General features: G+C 38.8%; 1 protein-coding gene across 19 annotated transcripts in view; it reads left to right on the forward strand.

Annotated features, from left to right (window-relative positions):
* The window catches only part of ERC2 (ELKS/RAB6-interacting/CAST family member 2), an 840,901-nt gene that overhangs the window by 653,779 nt on the left and 166,351 nt on the right, over positions 1-20,771 (forward strand). For all 19 annotated transcript variants that reach the window (XR_012669214.1, XR_012669216.1, XR_012669218.1 and 16 more), the window contains one exon: positions 8,544-8,609. Coding sequence is in view for 1 of the 19 variants with exons in the window: in XM_075130329.1 (XP_074986430.1) it covers positions 8,544-8,570 (27 nt within the window). In the remaining 18 variants the exon portion in view is untranslated. The remainder of the gene's footprint in view (positions 1-8,543; positions 8,610-20,771) is intronic.

Here is a 20,771-nt window from a genome sequence, read left to right on the forward strand (position 1 = left end):
AAGTGACTAACAGATAAAACATTCTCAGAGTTGTTATAAATATTTAAAATTTCCTGAGTTTAAAAGGTATAATTTAAAGACCTTTTATTACAAAGCAAGTAAACGTGCACATCAAAGGAAATAGAAATAGCTCTGAGGGAATTAATATGTGTAAGCATCATTGTTTGCAATGTCTCAGGACTTGTAGTTACATGTTTAATGAACCATCACTAGCCACACACAATAAGGAGATATGATTGTAAATCAGTCTTTAGAAAGCTAGTTCAAGATATGAGCAGGTTATCACCACATTTACTTACCCCACATTAAGACGTTAATTTTTAGCATGCATGCAACATGAAAGGGAGCTGTGATGAGCCTTGTCAGGTAGGGTTGTCTCTTGTAGTAAGAAAGGCAGAATGGCTTAACTCATCTAGGTTCTTCTGTTACCTGTGTTGTGAGAGCTTTTATCTAAAAAGAGATTTTATCTCAGCTAATATTTTAGAATTATTTAATTTTAGATAAAGAATGTTATAAAATACTAAAATGTTGTTAATGAAAAAATACCTTGTTTGCAGTATTATAGCTTCATGAAGGGATTTCTTGGCTCTCTTTTGAATCAGACACATAAGGCCTGATTCACTCTTGCTCTGTGCTTTTTTGTAGCTGTTTATGCCAATGAACTACAGAGTGCAGAATGCTACCATATCAGAATGAGAGCCTTTTACATTCAATTTGCGCTCACTTGTGTACAGGAGTACCCAATGTGCATAGCAACAGTCATTTGGGCTTATAATTTTCAGTCACCTGATGTGTTACAAAATTCACATACATATTATTTTAGCCATGACTAACATGATACCCCTTTTCTAATGCCTTCTTTAGTAGAGTTCCATTCATTCAGCTGCCACAGTTTTACTGTTGATAGATAGACCTTAAAGATCTGAAAGCTGAGAAATATGGTTGTGAAATCAATTTTTAGATACACTTCAGTATTATAACAAATATATTTTGTACAAGCTCATCAAGCATAACAAGTTAAGGGCCCAACCAGGCAACACAGGAGTCAGTTGAAGTTTTGCTATTAATTTCAGTAGGTACTAGATCAGAATCACTGGGCCATCATAATAGCATTAGACTGATCTCAATGGCCAGCAGTGTTGTGGTAAAGCCAAGTTAAAAGATTTATACATAGATTATCAAAATGTACGTGGCATGCAATCATTACCCATTTTTAGTAAATAACACTGCAAAAATAAAGATATATGTTGGCTTTCAGATGCTTTTTTTGCATGTATATAATTGAAAACTTGCTTTTGATTTAAAGTTTTGGATGCCATTAATCTGTAATGCGAGCTGGTATCTTTTCAGCATTTTAAAATGTATAAACCAACTGAAATATCAAGGTTTGAAAAGCAGCTAATGTATACACATACATTAGTCAAAATTGCTTGATTATGGTTTATTGTTTGAAAGATCCATAGATTACTGACTCTCTATGGTACACATTGACATGAGAGACTAACACTTCTTCTGGTGCAAGTCTCTGATAGTAACGATTGCTGGGGCATTTTAAAATTTCAGTTTGCACCATAATGCATCAAGAATGTGTTGACTGGCAATATACCTCAGTGTACTTCAAAGAATCATAGACTCATTTTTGCACTGACTTATCTGTCTTCATTGAGTTATCAAACTCTAGCTCATAGTAGAATATTTTGATTTGAACACTGTCATCCTGATTCTTCAGTATTTTGAACTTTGGATAATCATTTATATCTAAACAAAGGAATTACAAGGTGAGTGTAAAGTGCTATGGTTCTGATTTGGTACCATTTTACACCACTTTGCACAAGCATAAATGAATACAGAAGGTGTAAGATAGTACAGAAGCAGTCCTCACGTTTTTAACAGAAACCACTGTGACTAGGTATTACAGGGATATGAAAAATCATATCTTACATATAATTTGTGTGGACAATGGTAAATAGGTCCTTTTAATATCCCTAATCCTCTGTGTAATTGTGTTAAATTTACCAGGGCCAAGATTTACAATTATTTTATCAGTGAGATTGTCACTTTAGTGCAGGGGTGGTCAACCTGTGTTCTGGAGCCACATGTGGCTGTTCAGAATTTAATAAGCGACTCCTTGTATAGGCACTGAATCCAGGGCTGGAGCTACAGGTGCCAACTTTCCAATGTTCTGGGGAGTGCTCACTGCTCAACCCCTGGCTCTGCCACAGGACCTGCCCCCACTCCACCCCTTCCTGCCCCCTCCCCGAGCCTGCTGTGTCCTCGCTCCTCCCCTCCCCCCCCCATCCTCCTGTGCACCATGAAACAGCTGATCGGCAGGTGCAGGGAGGGAGGGGGAGGTGGGCTGATCAGCTGATCAGTGGGCGGGTGGGCGGGAGGTGCTGGGAGCAGGGGGGAGGGGAGCTGATGCGGGGCTGCTGACATATTTCTGTGGCTCTTTGGCAATGTACATTGGTAAATTCTGGCTCCTTCTCAGGCTGAGGCTGGCCACCCCTGCTTCAGTGTAATCCTGGGAAACTGATAAAAAGAGTGCACAATAGCAAAGGCAAAAATTGTAGATCTTAAACCATCAGGATATTGGAGATAGATTAAGGTACCATAGGGAGGAGGCTCCAATGAGACAGATAATGGACAAAAATTTTCAGCTTTTGTCTGAACCACACACCAGCACCCAATATTTTTAGGTCAGTCCATCACTATTATCCATAGAAGCCATAATTTAATATTATGAGTATTGACACAAAAGTTAATATAATGAATAAATTAAGATAATTTTTTTCAGAGATGTTGAGATTGGGGATATGCCCAATTATGGTGGGCATATGTCTTTGATCATAAAATACTGGGGGTCTTCTGTACATAATCTGGGTGTGGGGTAGGAAGTAAAGATGTAGTATGCAATTTATTTTCTAGAGAAGCTGTAAATTAAGTCACAATAATGTTGTCGTAGATTTTTAGACAAGGTAAATTGAGACTTGCCTGGTGTTGTTTTTACTGTTAGAAAAATAAAAATCCAGCTAAAGTTTTTGACTCATTTGTGCAGCATAATAGATTATAGTGTTAACTAAATTAACTTTCCCAAAATAAGATCTTGTTGCAAGTGTCTCACAACAAAATATATGTAGGAAAAAGAAAAAGATGGAAGAGGAAGTTTATTAATATTGATAGATTCATAGTTTTGAAAGCCAGAAGGGGCCATTGTGATCAACTGGTCTGATCTCCAGTATATCACAGAGCAATGAACCTCACCCAGGTGCATCAAGCCCATAATTTGTGTTTCAGTTTAGGCCAATCTTTTAGAAAAATATTCAATCCTGATCTAAAGAGTGCAAATGATGGAGAATCCACCATATTCTTAGGTAAATTGTTCCACTGTTTAATTGCCCTCACTCTTTAAAAAAAAAAGATGCCTTGTGTGTAGTGTGAATTTGTCTAGCTTCAGCTTTCAACCATTGGATCTTGTTATGCCTTTTTCTGTTAGATTAAAAAACACGATCAGACTCTACAAGAGGAAAAGATTTCTAATAGTTCTGAAGTCACTTCTTTACTAGTGGCAGCATGAGACCTGTCCCCCATATTGAAATCCCCCAAACAATTTGTATAAATTTACTCTTTATAAAAGGTTTCAGAGTAGCAGCCGTGTTAGTCTGTGTTCGCAAAAAGAACAGGAGGACTAGTGGCACCTTAGAGACTAACCAATTTATATGAGCATAAGCTTTTGTGAGCTACAGCATCCGATGAAGTGAGCTGTAGTTCACGAAAGCTTATGCTCAAATAAATTGGTTAGTCTCTAAGGTGCCACAAGTCCTCCTTTTCTCTTTATAAAAGATTATGATAATCAGTTGCCAATCTGAGTTATGTGGCAAACATATTTTTTAAAATTAAAACTGAACAGATAGACAAAGCTTGTGAAAAGAACCAAACTTTTCAAAAAGAGGGGAAGACACAAAGAGAATGGTGAATTCAATAGAAAAGTTGAATAGCATAATTTTGAAAACAATCAGAAAAGGCAAATGAATACAGTAACAATCCACCTGCAATAAACTTCGGTTTCAATCTAACTACATATGATTTTATTAACATAAGATCACATACAAATGGCTCTGTATTGTAGTCAGTGGTAGTCATGTGAATAAATCCAAGAGTAAAATTTGGCCCCTAGAAATCATTCTATAACCACACTAAAACTGCATTTTGCCAATCATATTATGCACAAATCCACAGGTGGAATCTTGTGGAGTTTCTTAACCCTCAGGTATTTCTTACATAGGCCTGGTCTACACTGTCTGGGGAGGGGCAGCTCTCGATCTAAGTTATGCAACTTCAGCTACGTGAATAACATAGCTGAAGTTGACATGCTTAGATCCACTTACCACAGCGTCTTCACTGTGGTAAATTGACTGCTGCTGCTCCCCTGTCGACTCTGCCTGCGCCTCTTGCTCTGTTGGAATACAGGAGTCGACAGGAGAGCACTCGGGGGGGGTCGATTTTTCGTGTCTAGACTAGACGTGATAAATCGACCCTCACTGGATCGATCACTGCCCGCCGATCCGGCGGGTAGTATAGACATACCCATAGTTCACAACCTGGACCTATTCTCCTATTGATGTGTATGCAATACTGTTGACAGGAATATGCATAGTGAGCAAGTATAATATACATGATAAGTTTTTACCATAGCTCAGTACAGTAGTTTTAGTTTTGCAATGCAAAAATTGTAATAGCACTGCGAAAGGAATTGTCATATAAAGAAATAGTTCAACTGTGGTGTCTCATAAAACCACAAACTCCATCATTGTCTGTCTGTTGTCTGCCCTGAGGCCCCACCTCCACTTGGCCTTTTCCCTTTGAGGCCCTGCCTGCTGCTCACTCCTCTCTGCCCTCTCACCCCCGTGCGAGTGGCAGGCAAGGCCTTGCGGGGACAAGGCCAAGCGGGAGTGGGAACTCGGGGTGGAGCATGGGTGAGGCCTTGGGGGAAAGAGGCTGAGTGGGGTGGGGCCTTGGGGGAGAGCAGGGGTCATGGCCATGGTCCGGTTGCCTGGGCCCACAAAAGATTAATCCAGCCCTGCTGCAACCTCACTATCTCTCCCCTTGAATGTGGATTAAGGAGGGGAGGGGAGCTATAAATGAGGGGGGTTGGCTCCCTGCCATATCAGTCATAGGAGTCCTGAAACTCCTCTTCTCCCATTTCCTCCTCTTTAAAGAATACCTCCTTTAGATCCTCTACCAGCCCACTTTATCTCATCACTGTAGCCCTTCCCTACAGAGTACCTGCACTGGACATCTGCCATATATTTACATAATAAATTGCAACATCATAGCCTAACTTCCATTCCATGTTCACCCAATCTAAGATGAACCTGCTGTGGGGAAGGCAACCCTCCCCACACACACACACTTTGCTTTGGCCAATCTGGAAGTAAGAGAAAAATTCCTCCCAGGCTCCCAAGAAAGGAGTGACTAGCACAATGCCCACAGCAAATTCTGACAAAACCCAAGCATGGGAGGGTGGGTGCTGCTCTGCCTGGTTGAGGAAAAGCCCTTTTCTGCTTCAGGTTGAACCTGCAGGGATGGCTCAGCATCCCCACACTGACCTGGTCTGCAGCTTCAGCAAAAAGTCACTTATTTGTCTAGCCCTTAAAGGAGCACACACATTTTCCAACAAACCAGAAAATGACCCCCACAGCTTAACGTGTGGTGAGATCTGTGCCAGGGCTAGCCCATTTGGGGACCCCGCAGGAATATTTTTCCCCCTCCCCAAAATACTAATAATTAATAGAGGGCACCCTGAGCTGCTCAGGGCCCTAAGCAATTGTTTAGTCTGCTTATGTCTAGCGCTGGCTCTGGGTGAGGTCATTCTCCAAATTTTGATATTTTGCTTTCTCTATTTCAAAAAGAGAGACACACATATAGGGAGGGCAGAATATGGGAGTTTAATTCCATGTTATGGAGGTAAGGAGTGAACATTTTCCATGTTTGTATCCCTTTTCTTTTCTTTATTGAAAATCCCAAATTTTGTTCTCAGGTACATGGGTATATTTGCCTTTGAAGTCCATCGGCATTCTCAGAACAGAATTTAGGCCATAATTCTTAATTTTGAGAGAGTTAAAGAAGAAATTAATATTTGCCTATTGAAAATTAACAATGGACTAGACCAGTGGTGGGCAACCTACAGCCTGTCAGGGTAATCCGCTGGCAGTCCGCGAGACAGTCTGTTTACATTTACCGTCCACAGGGACAGCCGCCCGCAGCTTCCAGTGGCCACGGTGTGCCATTCCTGCAAATGGGAACTGCGGGGAACGGCCGCCAGCATGTCCCTGCGGCCCGCATCACTTCCCACAGCTCTCGCTGGCTGGGAACAGCGAACCGCAGCCACTGGGAGCTGTGGGCAGCCATGCTCGTGGATGGTCAACATAAACAAACTGTCTTGCGGCCCACCAGCGGATTACCCTAACAGGCCACGTGCAGCCCACATTGCCCATCACTGGACTGGACAGTAGAACAGCTGTATGTGGTTAAGGAAGGTTCTTGGTAAACATGGAGTTCCCTATGTTTGTTGATTTCTGTAGTTATTTTTTTTAAGTTACTAACAAAGATTAACATAACTTGTGTTTCCTGGGTGAATAAAATGGGATCAAACTACTCTATATGAGTGAAATCATGTAGTCTTTCCTCAGGCCTTAGTCTAGCAAAACTCCTGATGACTTCTAAATTATTCAGTTAAAATGACAGGTTTCAGAGTAACAGCCGTGTTAGTCTGTATTCGCAAAAAGAAAAGGAGTACTTGTGGCACCTTAGAGACTAACCAATTTATTTGAGCATCCGATGAAGTGAGCTGTAGCTCACGAAAGCTTATGCTCAAATAAATTGGTTAGTCTCTAAGGTGCCACAAGTACTCCTTTTCTTTCAGTCAAAATGAATGGCCTGAGTAACTCCTCCAGAATTCAGTGGGAGCTATTCATATCTTGTCACTTCGGAGCATCAAGCCAAATGGGAGTTCTGCAAGTTTTGGCCCTTCATTGAGAATAATAATATTCAGACATTACACTTTCTTTACTGCCTATTATAGTTGTGCAAACCTTAAAACTAAGAAATATTCCAAGTTAACTTTAAAGGAATTTGCCCACTTTTCTTCTGTGTTAAATGATAGCTAAGTTTATATTTGACTGTCAGATTTCTTTACTTAATTCAGCAACATGGAAGACATCTTTCTTAACATCTGGTTTTTAATAACAGTTGACATCTGGGAGCTCTTTTTTTAATTCCTAGAATGGACTAGGAACAGTAGTGATACCTGCAGTGTATATTTTCATGCTAAAATTCCTGTCTGTTTCAATCATAATTAATTGCCACTCATTTCATTTATTTTTTAAATTGAATTAAGTACCAGCAATTTACATTACACCAGCTAGCTTTCAATGTTAGGAAACTGAAAAGTTCCATGTATTTTTTTTTAATTTCTAAAATATAAATGGGTGGATATAAAATATAAGATTTTATTTGTTTTGAAATGTTAAATTAAATGAAACACATATTACATGTACATGGTATATGCTTGTCTGTCTACATAGGTATCTGAGTATCATGTAAAAAAAAGGCCAGGTAAAATTATATATTATTCCTTGTTTTATCTTCCTCCCAATATTCATACATATCTAACTCTTGCATTCAGGATGAAAGTCCACAGAGACAAGTGTAGCATGTGTACATATATATACATCTCTGAGCAGAGAGATTAAGGAACATACTAAAAACTGAAATCTGCAAATAAACATACTCGGGGAGGAACATTTCATTCTTCTGGTGAACCTTTTTACCTCAAGCCTATAATAAATGGAAAGAACATCTTTTTTCGTTACAGCAGTATCCCAAATAATGATTTTTTAAAATATGAGTTTATGAAAATTCCATGAGCAACTGTCACTGAGACAAGCAAAAAAACCTACCATAATAACTGTAAAAGAGCAAAGAAACTGTCTTATAGTATTCTAGCAATATACCGTATTTAAGGCTTCGTTAAATAATATATTTGATTGATTATATGTTAGAAAAGTGTACTTCACTGAAAAGAGATTTTTGATACCTCAGCAGTTTTTATTGTATCCTTTAACCTTACAGAATGTGAAGCTATTTGATTATAGTAATTACTTCTTTGCTTACTTATGAGGTTTAAAGTGTTTCTGCAGTAAGCATGAATTCACATCGTCTGCAAACAATCAGCTTTTAAAAAAGTATAATCTTTTAAAATTTAATTTTATAATCCACTTTTGGATTTAATTTTAACTGGGTGGGAAGAATGTTTTACTTCATTGTTCTTATTCTGGTTGCTACAGATGCAGATTCTCTGATATACAGAAAACTATTGTTCAGTTGTTTTTGCTGCTTAAAAGTGCAAAACTTTTTTCTTTGTAACTCATGCTTTTAATAGCCAAGATCACTGTGCCTTAACATGCACCAAGGTAACTAACCTTTTCTTCTTTCATTCCAATGCTAACATCTTCTCTGTGAATCTCCTAATATCTGGCACGCAGGATGATGAGGAGGGTATATGGGCATAGCCATTCCTATAAACGAAAGTTCCAGTTTTATTCTGAGGGGTGAGAAATGATCTTTTATATCTATTTCAAGTTGCAGTCTAATGTTTTAATTTTAAACTGTATTCATAGATGTGTGTCTTGAAATTTGTCTAAGTAACAATGTCAAATTTTCTTATGTGCCACAGGGGATTAGAATGATGTGCAATTTTTTGGAACTATGATGCTTCGCCCAGTATAAGTTCTTGGGTTTTTCAATTTGTAGCAGCTTAATTTTTTAAGAACCTATTTCATAATATATAGGTCCAAAGTGCTCTTTTCCAAGTAATTTGCATCCACTCTTGTGGATTTCCTGTGAATAATGGATTCCTGTCACTAGTAGATAAGAATGATATCCTCTAGCAGTAAACTTTAAACTGGAGTTAGCCTGCCATGTTACGTCAGCTAGGAAAGCCAATATAAGAACTCAGAATGAAAAGGAGTACTAGTGGCACCTTAGAGACTAACCAATTTATTTGAGCATAAACTTTCGTGAGCTACAGCTCACTTCAGAATGTTTTTTTCAGATTAAAAATGAATGTCTGTTGTTTAAAATACTTGGCACAATTTAGATATTGCATCCCATAGGAATCTGATATGTTCATGTGCATGAAAAAGTGATGCTAATAAATGAATATTATATTTTTGTGAAAATTTAAATTGAGAAGTACATGCTTGGTAAGAAAGCTGCAATCTTCTCATACACCAATTCCATTCTGACTCAAATATGACAGACGACATCCTAGGTTGTCTCCATGAAGTTTAAGAATAGAAAAATGTGGCTTATTATGCTAATTATTTTTAACTATGAGTATTATATTGTCATTACTTGTCAATTATATGTTCAATGCGTAGCCACTTATAGATTCTTGCCTTGTAAGTTATATTTAACATATAGCTCAAAATAGGGCAGTGGCCCTATGATTATGACATTGGGCTTGATTCTTATTTAAACTAAGGGCACTTTACACCACTCTGGCCGTGTCAAGCGGCGTTAATGTACATGAAAATCAGGCGCCTGGGCTTAAGTGTGCAAAACTTTTATAACGCAAGTGGCGCTTTCCTCACTGGAACAGTTCTATTAACTTCAGTGAGTGTTTATGGGTGCAAGGAGGACTCACATGAGTAACAATTTGCAGGATCAAGCCCTTGTTGAAGTTTCCTACATTACTTTTCTGATGATTCTGGTATCTGTCATCAAAAAATGGAAAATTACATGAATTAATTGTAATTTTATAAATGGATGTATAAGATTTAGTGACTTGACTTGATGAGACTCACATCTCCAGAATAGATATTTTCCTCATGACAGTAATTTCTTGTTAATTGAAAGTATGTATTCATTGTACATAATGACTGTAAGGTGATATTGAGTTAGTGATATTCCTATGTAATGGTTTCTGTTTTTTTTAAAAAAGAAAGTGTTAAAACTCTACATCACATTGTGAAATTTAACACCCAATGGTAGTAAAATAAAAAGGTTATTCTGAACAGTGTGGTACCAGTCAGCATCTGAACAAAACCAAACTTGTTTATCAAAATACAATTAAAATCATTATTTTTTCTGATTCAACTTAAAATGTTATATCATGTGTTTATATAATGTATGTGTGTATAATGTGTACACACACACACCCTGTATAGTAGCAATGGAACAGCACCTAGCATACATATTCTAACTACTTCTGGTCCCAGTTTCCTCTCTCCTGCTAATAAGGGTTCTCTTAATCCCCCCCCCCCAAAAAAAAAAAAAAAAAACCACCAAAACTTTAGTTCTGTTTCACATGAAAATTTAGCAGAGGTCTGTGTTTTTGATGTTTTCATGTTGTGCTGTGAGTAATTAGCAAGTGCTGTTCAGCTAAAGTTGTATGTTATTTCAATACGTTTCTTCTGTGATTTACAAGTAGCAGAGTTCTCAGCTGTTTGTCAGATTCTTTTCTTCTGTCCTGGGTGTGTAAAGCAGATTTTTGTTTACTTTTCAGGCACATATGTAATTCCAGTTTTAACAAAGTTTTAGTCTTAGACTTTTTTGTTTGGTTGCCAGTGTAATTTATATCATATTGTTGTATTCCAGAGCACTGATAAATATCATATTTGATCTTTCTTTCCAAATCGGCATACGCTGGGAGTGCCGCAAATGTAGCAAATCATACCCCTGGTGGGAGGCTGTCTCACATACAAAGTGATTTCAAAGTTAATCCCATTCAGGCCTCCTGATGCAGAAGAATAATGGTTTTAGTGTGGGACCTTCGGGATAGGTTATCATAAAGTGAAAACCTCATGATATAGACCACTTCCTAAGGGAAAAATAACTAATTGGGTATTCATTTGATAATAGGCTTTTGAAAGTAAATGTGAGTAATAATAAGGCATCTTATGTTCATTTTGTAAAGATGTATGTGTTTTATTTTAATCCACAATCTGAGTTCAAACAAAATAAAAATAAACAAATATTATAATAATGCACTATGGCCATAGGAAAGAAGAAAGCTACGAGCTTGATTCACCCATATGATCACACATATGCAATTTGACCCCATTCTGCCTGCAGGGGTACTCCCGTCAGGTAGTTTAGGAGGCATTACCATCTTTTTCCTCCCTCAGGGATTAGAATGGGGGAAGACTGTTTTAAATTCTCACTGGTTCTTCATAGGAGCTCTACAAGCAGACGTTGCCCTAGATGGCTTAGCCTGAACCCACCTTCTCCCTGACTAGCTCCACTCACTTTGCAGGCTGTGCCAGCTAGATCCTGATATATTAGCAGAACAGAAGTTGACAGTTGCTTGACTGCAGGAGACATTTTGCCAAGTGGCCTGCAGCCTGTATTCTGTAAGGTAGAGGAATCAGGCCCATGATGGTCTAGTTTATGAGAAGTGGCTTCTCTTCAGTTTCTATTTAGATTTTATATTAATTGTGATATTGAAGTTGTGGATATTGGATGTTATACCTGGACAGTGATACGTTTCTGAAAGAAATGATATGTTACAAGACTACTGACCAGTTTGAGTGTACCACGCAGGAAGCATAATATCTGTAAAGCCAGTCATTTTTATAAATTTATTTTGCACAAAAAGACATTGGCATTTAGCATGATTGTTGGACTGTTTTGCAAGATTTTTAAGTAATATTCTTGTTAGAATTCATTTAAGATGTTATGGAGATAAACTGGAATGAATACTGTCTGAGATTTAGCCTTTGAGTTTTTGAATCACATTGGGCAAAAGCATTGGTCAATAAGAGCATGTCTTGGTGTGATGGATAAGGCCTAAGGTTAAGTGAATTTAATAACTAAGAAGAGTAATAATCCAAGTAAAAATTAACATGGTGGAATGTCTTATTGATCTTAAAAATAGAAACAATAAAAATGTTTTACAATGGGTCTTCTTCGGCTATCCCTCGATGCGAGGACGATGTCTTGATGTCTGTCAAGAGGGGTTCATTGGTGGATTTTTAAGTGGCTTAGTGCTATAATGGGAATAGCATTCATGGCAATAATTAATATTTCTGTCCAGGCTTCTAAAGTGATAAGGCATAGATTCTCTGTGGCAGCATTGTTCCACTTCCATATTCTCTACCGAGCTCTGTCTCAATGTACTTGAGAGCAACCTGGGAGCTATCCTAACCGAGGCTGGCTAACAATGATTCCCAAGGGACTGAACATAACTGAGGCACACCTCACTCCAGCCACCACCTCTGGATAGTGGTAGTATAGAACTAAATGAGAAGATATGGGTGATTTCAGCTGTATTTTTACTGCACTCTGGAGCAGAGTGGTCCAGTGAGTCTGGTCCATAACATCTCATTGGACAGATAAAGTAGATCTAAAGATAAGTAAAATGAACTGGGATTAGCAGAAAATATTAGTTATCCCTTCACATTTATTTAGATTCAGATTTCACCAATGGTAAAAGATTAAAGGAATGTACTTGTCTAACTGTAACAAAAATCTAATCTTCTTTAGAATTGCTGTGAAAATTTTACCACAGTTTTAAAAATGTTGCTCAGAAGTAGTTCCAGTGGTGATAAACCCCTAGGGATGACATGACTATGTCAGTGGTCAATGAAGCTGATGATAACTGAGAGTGAAGGGAAGTTTACACTGTACCCGGTATTAGAGTGAACAGATGGTTTCAGCCTCCAGAATTTAAGAGCTCCCAGGAGACTCATCAATACATGGGACAAGACATATCTTAAACAGACTCCCCCTTTCCAAAGCAAAGAGTATGATACATAGAAACCAATTTTTTCAGTCAGCTGAAGTAATGTTAAACCTCAAATTCAGTATAATTTAATTCAGTTTATGTTCCCTGTAGGACATTTTTTTAGCTTCAAACTTATATCAAAAGCTAATTGTGAACATAAGAGAGAAACAAGAGACAAGTAGGAATATTAGTATGTCAGAGGAAAATTGAAGTTAGCATGCAACAGTTTAACTTGAAAACACTTGGACCACAAGTATGTAGATTTCTAGGGAAACTCCTTCACCTTAGTTCTGGTAGTTCATGAGGGGTTGTTTTTTTTCACCATACTTCTTAGTTATACATTTCAAACTGTAAATTATGGGTGTAACAGCTCTATTCTACTACATATTTTTGTGCATGAGCAACATTTTAATAATGATATTTTAGAGTCAGATTAATTTTGATTTCAGAAACTTACATACGAAGTATATATTGCTGTTGAAAACTCTTTTCTCAAGAGCCTAAAGACATAATAATGTAATTCTTGTAGCTGTAATAGCAAATAAACAAACAGCCTTTGAGTTGAAAGGGATGATTTTTAAATGAGAGACATTGCTTTTCCTACTAAAATTAAAAGGTCTGCTTATGTGGCATACGAGGAGCTACATGTACAGTGTATGCATGCTGGAGTCGGAATTAAATTTGAGTTTGTCACAAGAATGACAATTTGCAGTGATGATTTAATCATTGAATTTTCATAATAATAAAGCCATGGGACCAAATTTGCACTAAATTATGTAAGTGTAAATCTGAGTGACTCCATCAGACTCAATGGATTTATTCCAGATTTACACCAGCATAACTGTGGGCAGAATTTGTCTCATGCAATACAAGAACATTTTTATTTTCTAAAAGCACTAGAGTAGAATAAGTCTTTTAAAATTAGAAACATATGCAATTTTTTTAGGATCTGATTCATAAAAAAATACAGATGTGGACATTAATATGTTTTGGCAGAGATCCTGGGCCATATCCTCAGCTGGTATAAATCAGTGTAATTCCATTGACTCCAGCTGAACTATGCAGACTTACACTAGCTGAGGATCAGGTCCCCTTTACAGCAGGATCCATGCTCAAATCAAAATGAAAAATTATGAATATGTACCTGTATAATGGCAAGGTATCAGTAAGTCAATAGTTGTAAATGACAATCAAATGGGAATGGTAATCTGTTTAGTTCATGGATCAACAGCTTGAAAGGTCAATATTTTTAAAAGGGAACTCTCTCTGGCTTCCCCCAACTTTATTTAACTGGGAGAATGACCACCCTGCAGCTTTAAGTAGGGGTTTTTTTCAGCTGGTCTGGCCGAGTGAAGGGAACAGTGCTTTATTGCGGGCAGGCGGGGTGAAAACTGCTGCAAAAGGGGCAGAGTGGGCGCTGACTCATCCCCTGGGAATGCAGGATTTGAAAAGGAACAGCGTGGTGCTGGGAGCCTTCCTTTTTACACAGACCAAGGCTGAGGCAGGGCCTACTCTCCCTCCCTTTTAGGTGGTAAAATACTGGGTTTGGTCAACATCCGCTGTAGGCATTACGCTAGCCAACCCTTTTTTAGGGGGGTTGTGAAAGGAATTTTTCCATTGCCATGATATTGGCTTGGGTCCAGTTGGGGTTTTTTCACCTTCCCCACAGCGGGTTTCAGGAAGGGCTCTGTTCATGCATGGCATGACGGGCGGTAGGACGTATGTCGCAACTCATTATTTAAGTGTAGGGCGGATGTCCGCTGCAGGTACTCCATAGGAAAGGTATACAGTGACCTGATAAATTTCTTGGAAAAGGACTTAAAAAGAGGTGTTCATTAAAGGAACGAAAGTGGGGGATGTTGGGGACTCCTATGATTGGTACAGCAGGGAGCCAACTCCCCATTCTTATAGCCTACCTTAACCTTCCTACGAAGTGGGGATGGATGGTAAGGTCCCGGCAATGGGTTTGCTGGAGGGACCTTGATGGAAAAAGAGGGGGAGCTAGTAAAAGCCCCTGGGTAATTATGGAATAAACATGGGGGTTACCTGCACTGTACACTGTTATCTGCTGGGCAGTCCCAGACATCTAATAATAAAGTTGTGGCCTGATTAAACCGATGTCAAATGTCTCCTGTCCTTTCGGCATAGCCAGACAATTGTGGCCATCAACCCCTCCATTTTTAGTTTATCTTAGTTTTCATAGAAGGGCTAATGTATATGCATAACTCCCATTGTAATCAATGGAAATCACTCATATTCCGCAGCTGGAGAATCAGGACCCCCAAATTTATTGCATCCTCGTTTAAAGAATTTAACAAAATGTTGCTGCAAATCAAAAGAAATTTAGAAGCAACAAGTAATTTTGATTACAAACCATCAAAATGCCTGATTTCAAAAATATCAAAATGCAATGTTTTTACCTTTCCAAAATTTGTGTCGGTTTTTTTTTTTTTCCCCAAACTGAACAATTCAGCAAAACTGACATGAATTCACAAAACATTTTGGTGTTTCTACATATTTTGCTGAAAAAGTTTCAGACAAAAATTTTTGCTCAACACTCATAATAGACTCATTTCAGTTGAAAAGTGAATCCATCGCTTCCCTTCTCTCTGAATATAAACCCATATTTGTTATTTTTGCACATTTACCATTTGGGGCATTAAGTGTTAGAACTTCATGAACTGAAAGTTGCAGTTCTTAGAGCAAGTCAATTCCACGCTTTTTGAATGTGGAGTTCCCATAAAGGGTATGTAAGCTGTACATGTAGAATCATAGACTATCAGGGTTGGAAGGACCAATCCCCAATTTTTGCCCCAGATCCCTAAATGGCCCACTCAAGGATTGAACTCACAACCCTGGGTTTAGCAGGCCAATACTCAAACCACTGAGCTATTTTATTTGGACTCTTTATTCAAATTAAAGCTTAAAAAAATCAACAGCTAGAGAAATAAACCTCAGGAGAATATGTTTCAAAATTTCACTTCTTAAAGTTGTTCACAATGTTTCCAATTTTAATTCTGCATCTTTTAAAGTATGGTCACAGTGCCAGCTGCTGTATTCTTGTGAGCTGAGGCACTGGCAACATTTTCTTCTCATGGAATCATAGACTATCAGGGTTGGAAGGGACCTCAGGAGGTCATCTAGTTCAACCCCCTGCTCAGGGCAGACCAATCCCCAATTTTTGCCCTGATCCCAAATGGTCCCCTCAAGGATTGAACTCACAACCCTAGGTTTAGCAGGCTAATGCTCAAACCACTGAGCTATCCCTCCCCCCAGTTGGAATCTTCCCCAATATGTAGCTCAGTGGAAACATTAGTTTCCTTTCAGCTCAAAGGACAAGTCTAAAATTGGGGACACACTTTGGGTTGAAAAGCCAAATAATTGTGTTTAAGAAATCCTTTTTTTAAGCTAGCAGATATCCAAAATTCATAAACGTCTGTTTTTCTATAATTCTGTAATATAATAGTGGTTTCAGTAAATTCTTTAAATGTTTTGTAGACAAAAACTGCTCCTGGATTTTTTTTTTGGTGGGCAAATTTAAAAACTGTATTGGTGAACACTCATTTTTGAGCAAGGTGTGAAAATAGGATGTTCCATAAACAGATGGCAAGGCATCTCCTCCTATGACTGCAATGTCAGTTGATAGGCATTCACCACTTCAAAAAAATCTGAGAGAATTGCATTGTCAGAGTTGGGAAAGATAAGTGAGCTTCTGAATGGGCCAAATCCTGTGAAATTTCCCAAGCGGTAAGGCAGAAAGCTGTGTGGTTCCCCTTGTCCCCTTCCCTGGACTTTCCTCCAGATTTTTCCATTCATGTCCATGGTTTGCTCTCCCTTGCAGATATTTTTCTGTCTGGCCTCTATCACTGTAATATTTGAGCTCCTCACAAAAATGAACTAACTTATCTTCACTACATCCCTATTTGGTAGGAAGTATTAATAGCTCTGATTTTACAAATTGGAAGCTGAGGCACGGAGAGGTTAAGTGATTTACCCTGGAGCTCATGGACACCTTTGTGCCAAAGACAGGAATTGAACCCCCATCTTCAGAGTCCATGTTTAGTTCCTTAACCACAAGACCAATTTTTCCATAGACTGCCTTTCCTCTACATGAGCTCTGGTGGTTCATTTCCCTCTCCTGGAACTGTCAACAGACACAATTTCTTTTTTTACTTAGTACTTTTTTACTTCAACGAATGAAATTGCAGCCTCCAGTGTTAAAAGTAATAACTTTCTGTTTTCACTGATCCATCTTAGTATATTGAATGAATAACCAAAGGATGTGGGATTTTCATAATCAGCTAACTCATTTGCAGTCAGACTTTTTCTGATGCTCATTGCCTTATAAAATATTTTCTGTTCATGTCTTTTGAACTCTTCTAGCTTTTCAAAATTCTTTGCTATTCTGTGCACAAAACAGTTTTTAAACAAAGTTGCAGGTTATGCTGCTCTCTTTCTCTATTCACAGAATAGGGACTAGAATTGCAAACTTAAATGTTATATTTTTCTATTAGTACTATTTTATTTCCTTATTTTGATACAGAGGTAGCTGCAATAGCAGTGTTGGAATGCCTCTGGGAATGTCTTGAGTCAGAATGTGGTGAAATTAACTGCTGCTTTTCTTCTTTCATTCACCTTCAACTCTGACGTAATTGCATGTTGAGAAAAACTTCAGTATAAATCCCTGCTATGTAAAACCTTTTGTGATTAAAAAAGGGTGTTTCCCACTTGCCATATATTGTTTGCTTTTGGCACAAATCTTCAGTAAGTGATGCTCTGAAGAATCTCTGAAGATCTAGTTCAGAGTTCACTTATTGTTCAGTTTTTTTGTTGCAGAAAGTATGGGGAGATGTAGAGGTGGATGAAATACTAATGTTGTGAATAATTTCATGTAATTGGCCAATAATGGGCCTGATTTTGTGGGGTGCTGAACACCTCTTTTGGGTACCTCCTCAGGACCTTGCATAACTAAGCAGAATGTTAGCATGAATGGTTATGAATTTAAGCCAAACTAATAGTTGTGTGTGGCAGTGAATTAGGAGCAGTTTTTTTAAGAGAGAGATTGAGGAGTCAGTATTTGAATCTAGATGTATCTATCTATGGGCTTTATGTAGCAGCTATCATTCTGGTATTCAAGGACTGAATTGACATTAGGTTTAGACTATGGCTTTTGTTTGAAATTGCTTGAGAGTTAGGTTTTCTGAGATTGTTCTGAGATTTTGCCTACATCTAACTGGGCAAATAGGCCCATTCTATTTGTGGATCTAACTGCAATCAGAACTGTAGGAATAGGTCCTGACCTGAGAGTTTGAATTCAAAAGTCCCTGAAATTTGAAAGGGTTTGTGTTCTAGATTCCAATTTTGCCTTGTGTTCATTATTTACCTTCTTTAGATCAGATTGTACCAGCCTTACTCATGTTGATTTGTACCTTACCACACAAGTAGTCTCATTAAAATCAACAGGCCTACTTCCTTTGTAAGGTACTTCTCTGCATGAGTAAAAGTGGTAGAATATAGTCCTCTAATGTAATTTTTAACTTTACCACTTTGGTGCTGATATCCCATGAAAGAATGAGCGAGAGAGAGAGAGATGGGGGAACAAAAGACTGACTGGATAGGAATGTATTGTAGGGTCACAGAGCACTCATCACTCATTAAGAAACAGACTGGCTATATGGGAAAATCTGATTGGCCAACAAATTTGACAGTACATGCAACTGTACTGGTTGAGGCTTGTTAGAAACAAGACCTTTAACTTTTTTTAAAAAAAATCTATAAAGGCAATAACATGTTTTAAGAATTTAGGCTATATAGCAGTCTATTATGGGTGACTGAAACCACCTGGCTTTCAAAGAGCATGACTCATGACACACCTGAGGTATGCAGGCATAATATAACTTCTCACTTTTAATTTTCTATTGTTTACCAGTAAATTGCAGCAGACATGGGAAGATAGTTGGGACTTTGCCACCTACTCATCCATGTGTGTCTGTAATCCAAATAGACACAGAAGAGATTGGCAGCCAGTACTGTAGATTTTATTCTTTGGCAGCTGTGACATGAATCAAACATGGTGGTGTATAGGGATATTTTGTACAATTTTTTTATCTTGAGAACAGGGTGAAATTCACTCCTGGGATTAAGGCCAGTAGAAGGCCCATGTCCGATTTTAGTCATCCCTAAGGCTAACCGGGATTTAAATCATGCATAGGGAAGAATTTCACCATTAGGTAGTGTCAACTACAAGCTAAGACCAACACTTTCAAAAATAGAAATCTAAAGTTAAGCTTCTAAATATAGATTTAGGACCCATCTTCAGGTACTCATTTTTAAAATCTTGGTCCAGGAGTCACTGTGGTAAGGACAAAAACAACGAGGAGTCCTTGTGGCCCCTTAGAGACTGTGGTAAGGGAATATCTTCTCTAGAGAGACCTTAGAGTTATAAAATGGAACCTTTCTTCAAAGTAGGAATTGTTTGCAGTATGGTTGCAATTTTAAGGCTTCTAAGCTATTAACAAGATTAAGGCAACATAGTTTTAATGTTTGTTTACTGGTACCTGGTAGCTATTCAGTGTCTCTGACAGGACAGGCCTTACCATGAGGCCAACTGGGGTGGCCACGTCAGGTGGCAGACTGTGGGGGGGAGGGCGCCACTAGGACCCAAAGTGTAGAAAATTGTATCTGCTGCTGGTGCACATGTATTCTCTCTGCTCTAGATGCACAGAGATGGTGGAGTGCTGCGCTGGAGGAAGGAGGGCACAAGAGACATAACAGGCAGGCAGGAGAAAAGGTGAGAGGGAATAACAGAAAGCAGCAGGAGCTGCAGGGAGAGAGAGGAGGAGGACCCTCTTAAGTACCTCTCTAGCACCCCAAGGAACTTGAACTGATTAACACCAGCTTCTCAGGGAGCTTCCTGTTTCCTGCTGCTTCCCTGAACCCACTTGAGGAGAACAGGCAGTCAACTGAAGTATAAGGAGCCAGTTATGCCCTTAAGACGCTGATATCTTCCCTCACTCAGGCCCTGCTACCAGCCTGCTTATTTGTCCCCTTCAACTGAGTGTTGAGAGCCACTATAGCTGGCACAGAACAGCAGTCATGAGTGAAAAAAGAAAACGCCCCTCTGGGGCAGCATTCAGAAAAAGACAGAAAGCAAAGGAAGCTTTTCTATCTAAGCAGGAAGGAGCACTCCTGAGATACATAGACACAAATGTTCACGGTGAGCCTTCCGGCCCCAGTGAGGATATAAGTGGTGAGGAGATGCCTGATCTTCCAGTTAGTCAGAATGCAGGTGACCTGGCAGCTACTGCAGCATCCATATCTCCGTCTCAAATGGATGTAACCAGGCACATTCCTGAAGAAAAGTGTAGATCAGAGAAGAGTGTGGTGGAGGTGCAAGAAACAGCTGCTGCTGAGTTTAGTTCCTTAAGTCTAGATGACCCAGGACTGTGGACCCACTTGAGCAGTAGCCTGAGGGACTTCCTTGTACTGCATGGGCCACAGCAAGTGAAAAACTTCATGTTCCCCAAAGACAATGAAAATAGAAGTTTCCATCCAACACATTACTGGTGTGAAATCCCCAATGGTGACAAAGTGAAGAGGCCATGGCTTAGGTACTCAAAAACCCAGAATGCTGCACACTGTTTTCGTTGCAAACTCTTCCAGTCTAATGTTCCAACCAGATTGGGTTCTACAGGAACAAAGGACTGGAAAAATCTGGCTAGAAATCTGGCATGCCATGAGAAGGCAGCAAATCACCAGAGAGCATTCCATAGGTGGAAAGAGGTTGAGATGAGACTAAGGTTAAAGGCCGCCATAGATGATCAGCATCAACAGAAGATTGCATCAGAGTCTCTTTACTGGCAAAATGTTCTGAAAAGGCTCATTGCCATTGTGAGAATGCTCGCTACCCAAAACCTAGCACTGCGTGGCACTTCAGATCAGCTGAATGTGCCAAACAATGGAAACTTCCTTAAAATTGTGGAGC

This window comes from Caretta caretta, chromosome 7 (assembly GCF_965140235.1).
Source record: "Caretta caretta isolate rCarCar2 chromosome 7, rCarCar1.hap1, whole genome shotgun sequence".
Classification (NCBI taxonomy): Eukaryota; Metazoa; Chordata; order Testudines; family Cheloniidae; genus Caretta; species Caretta caretta.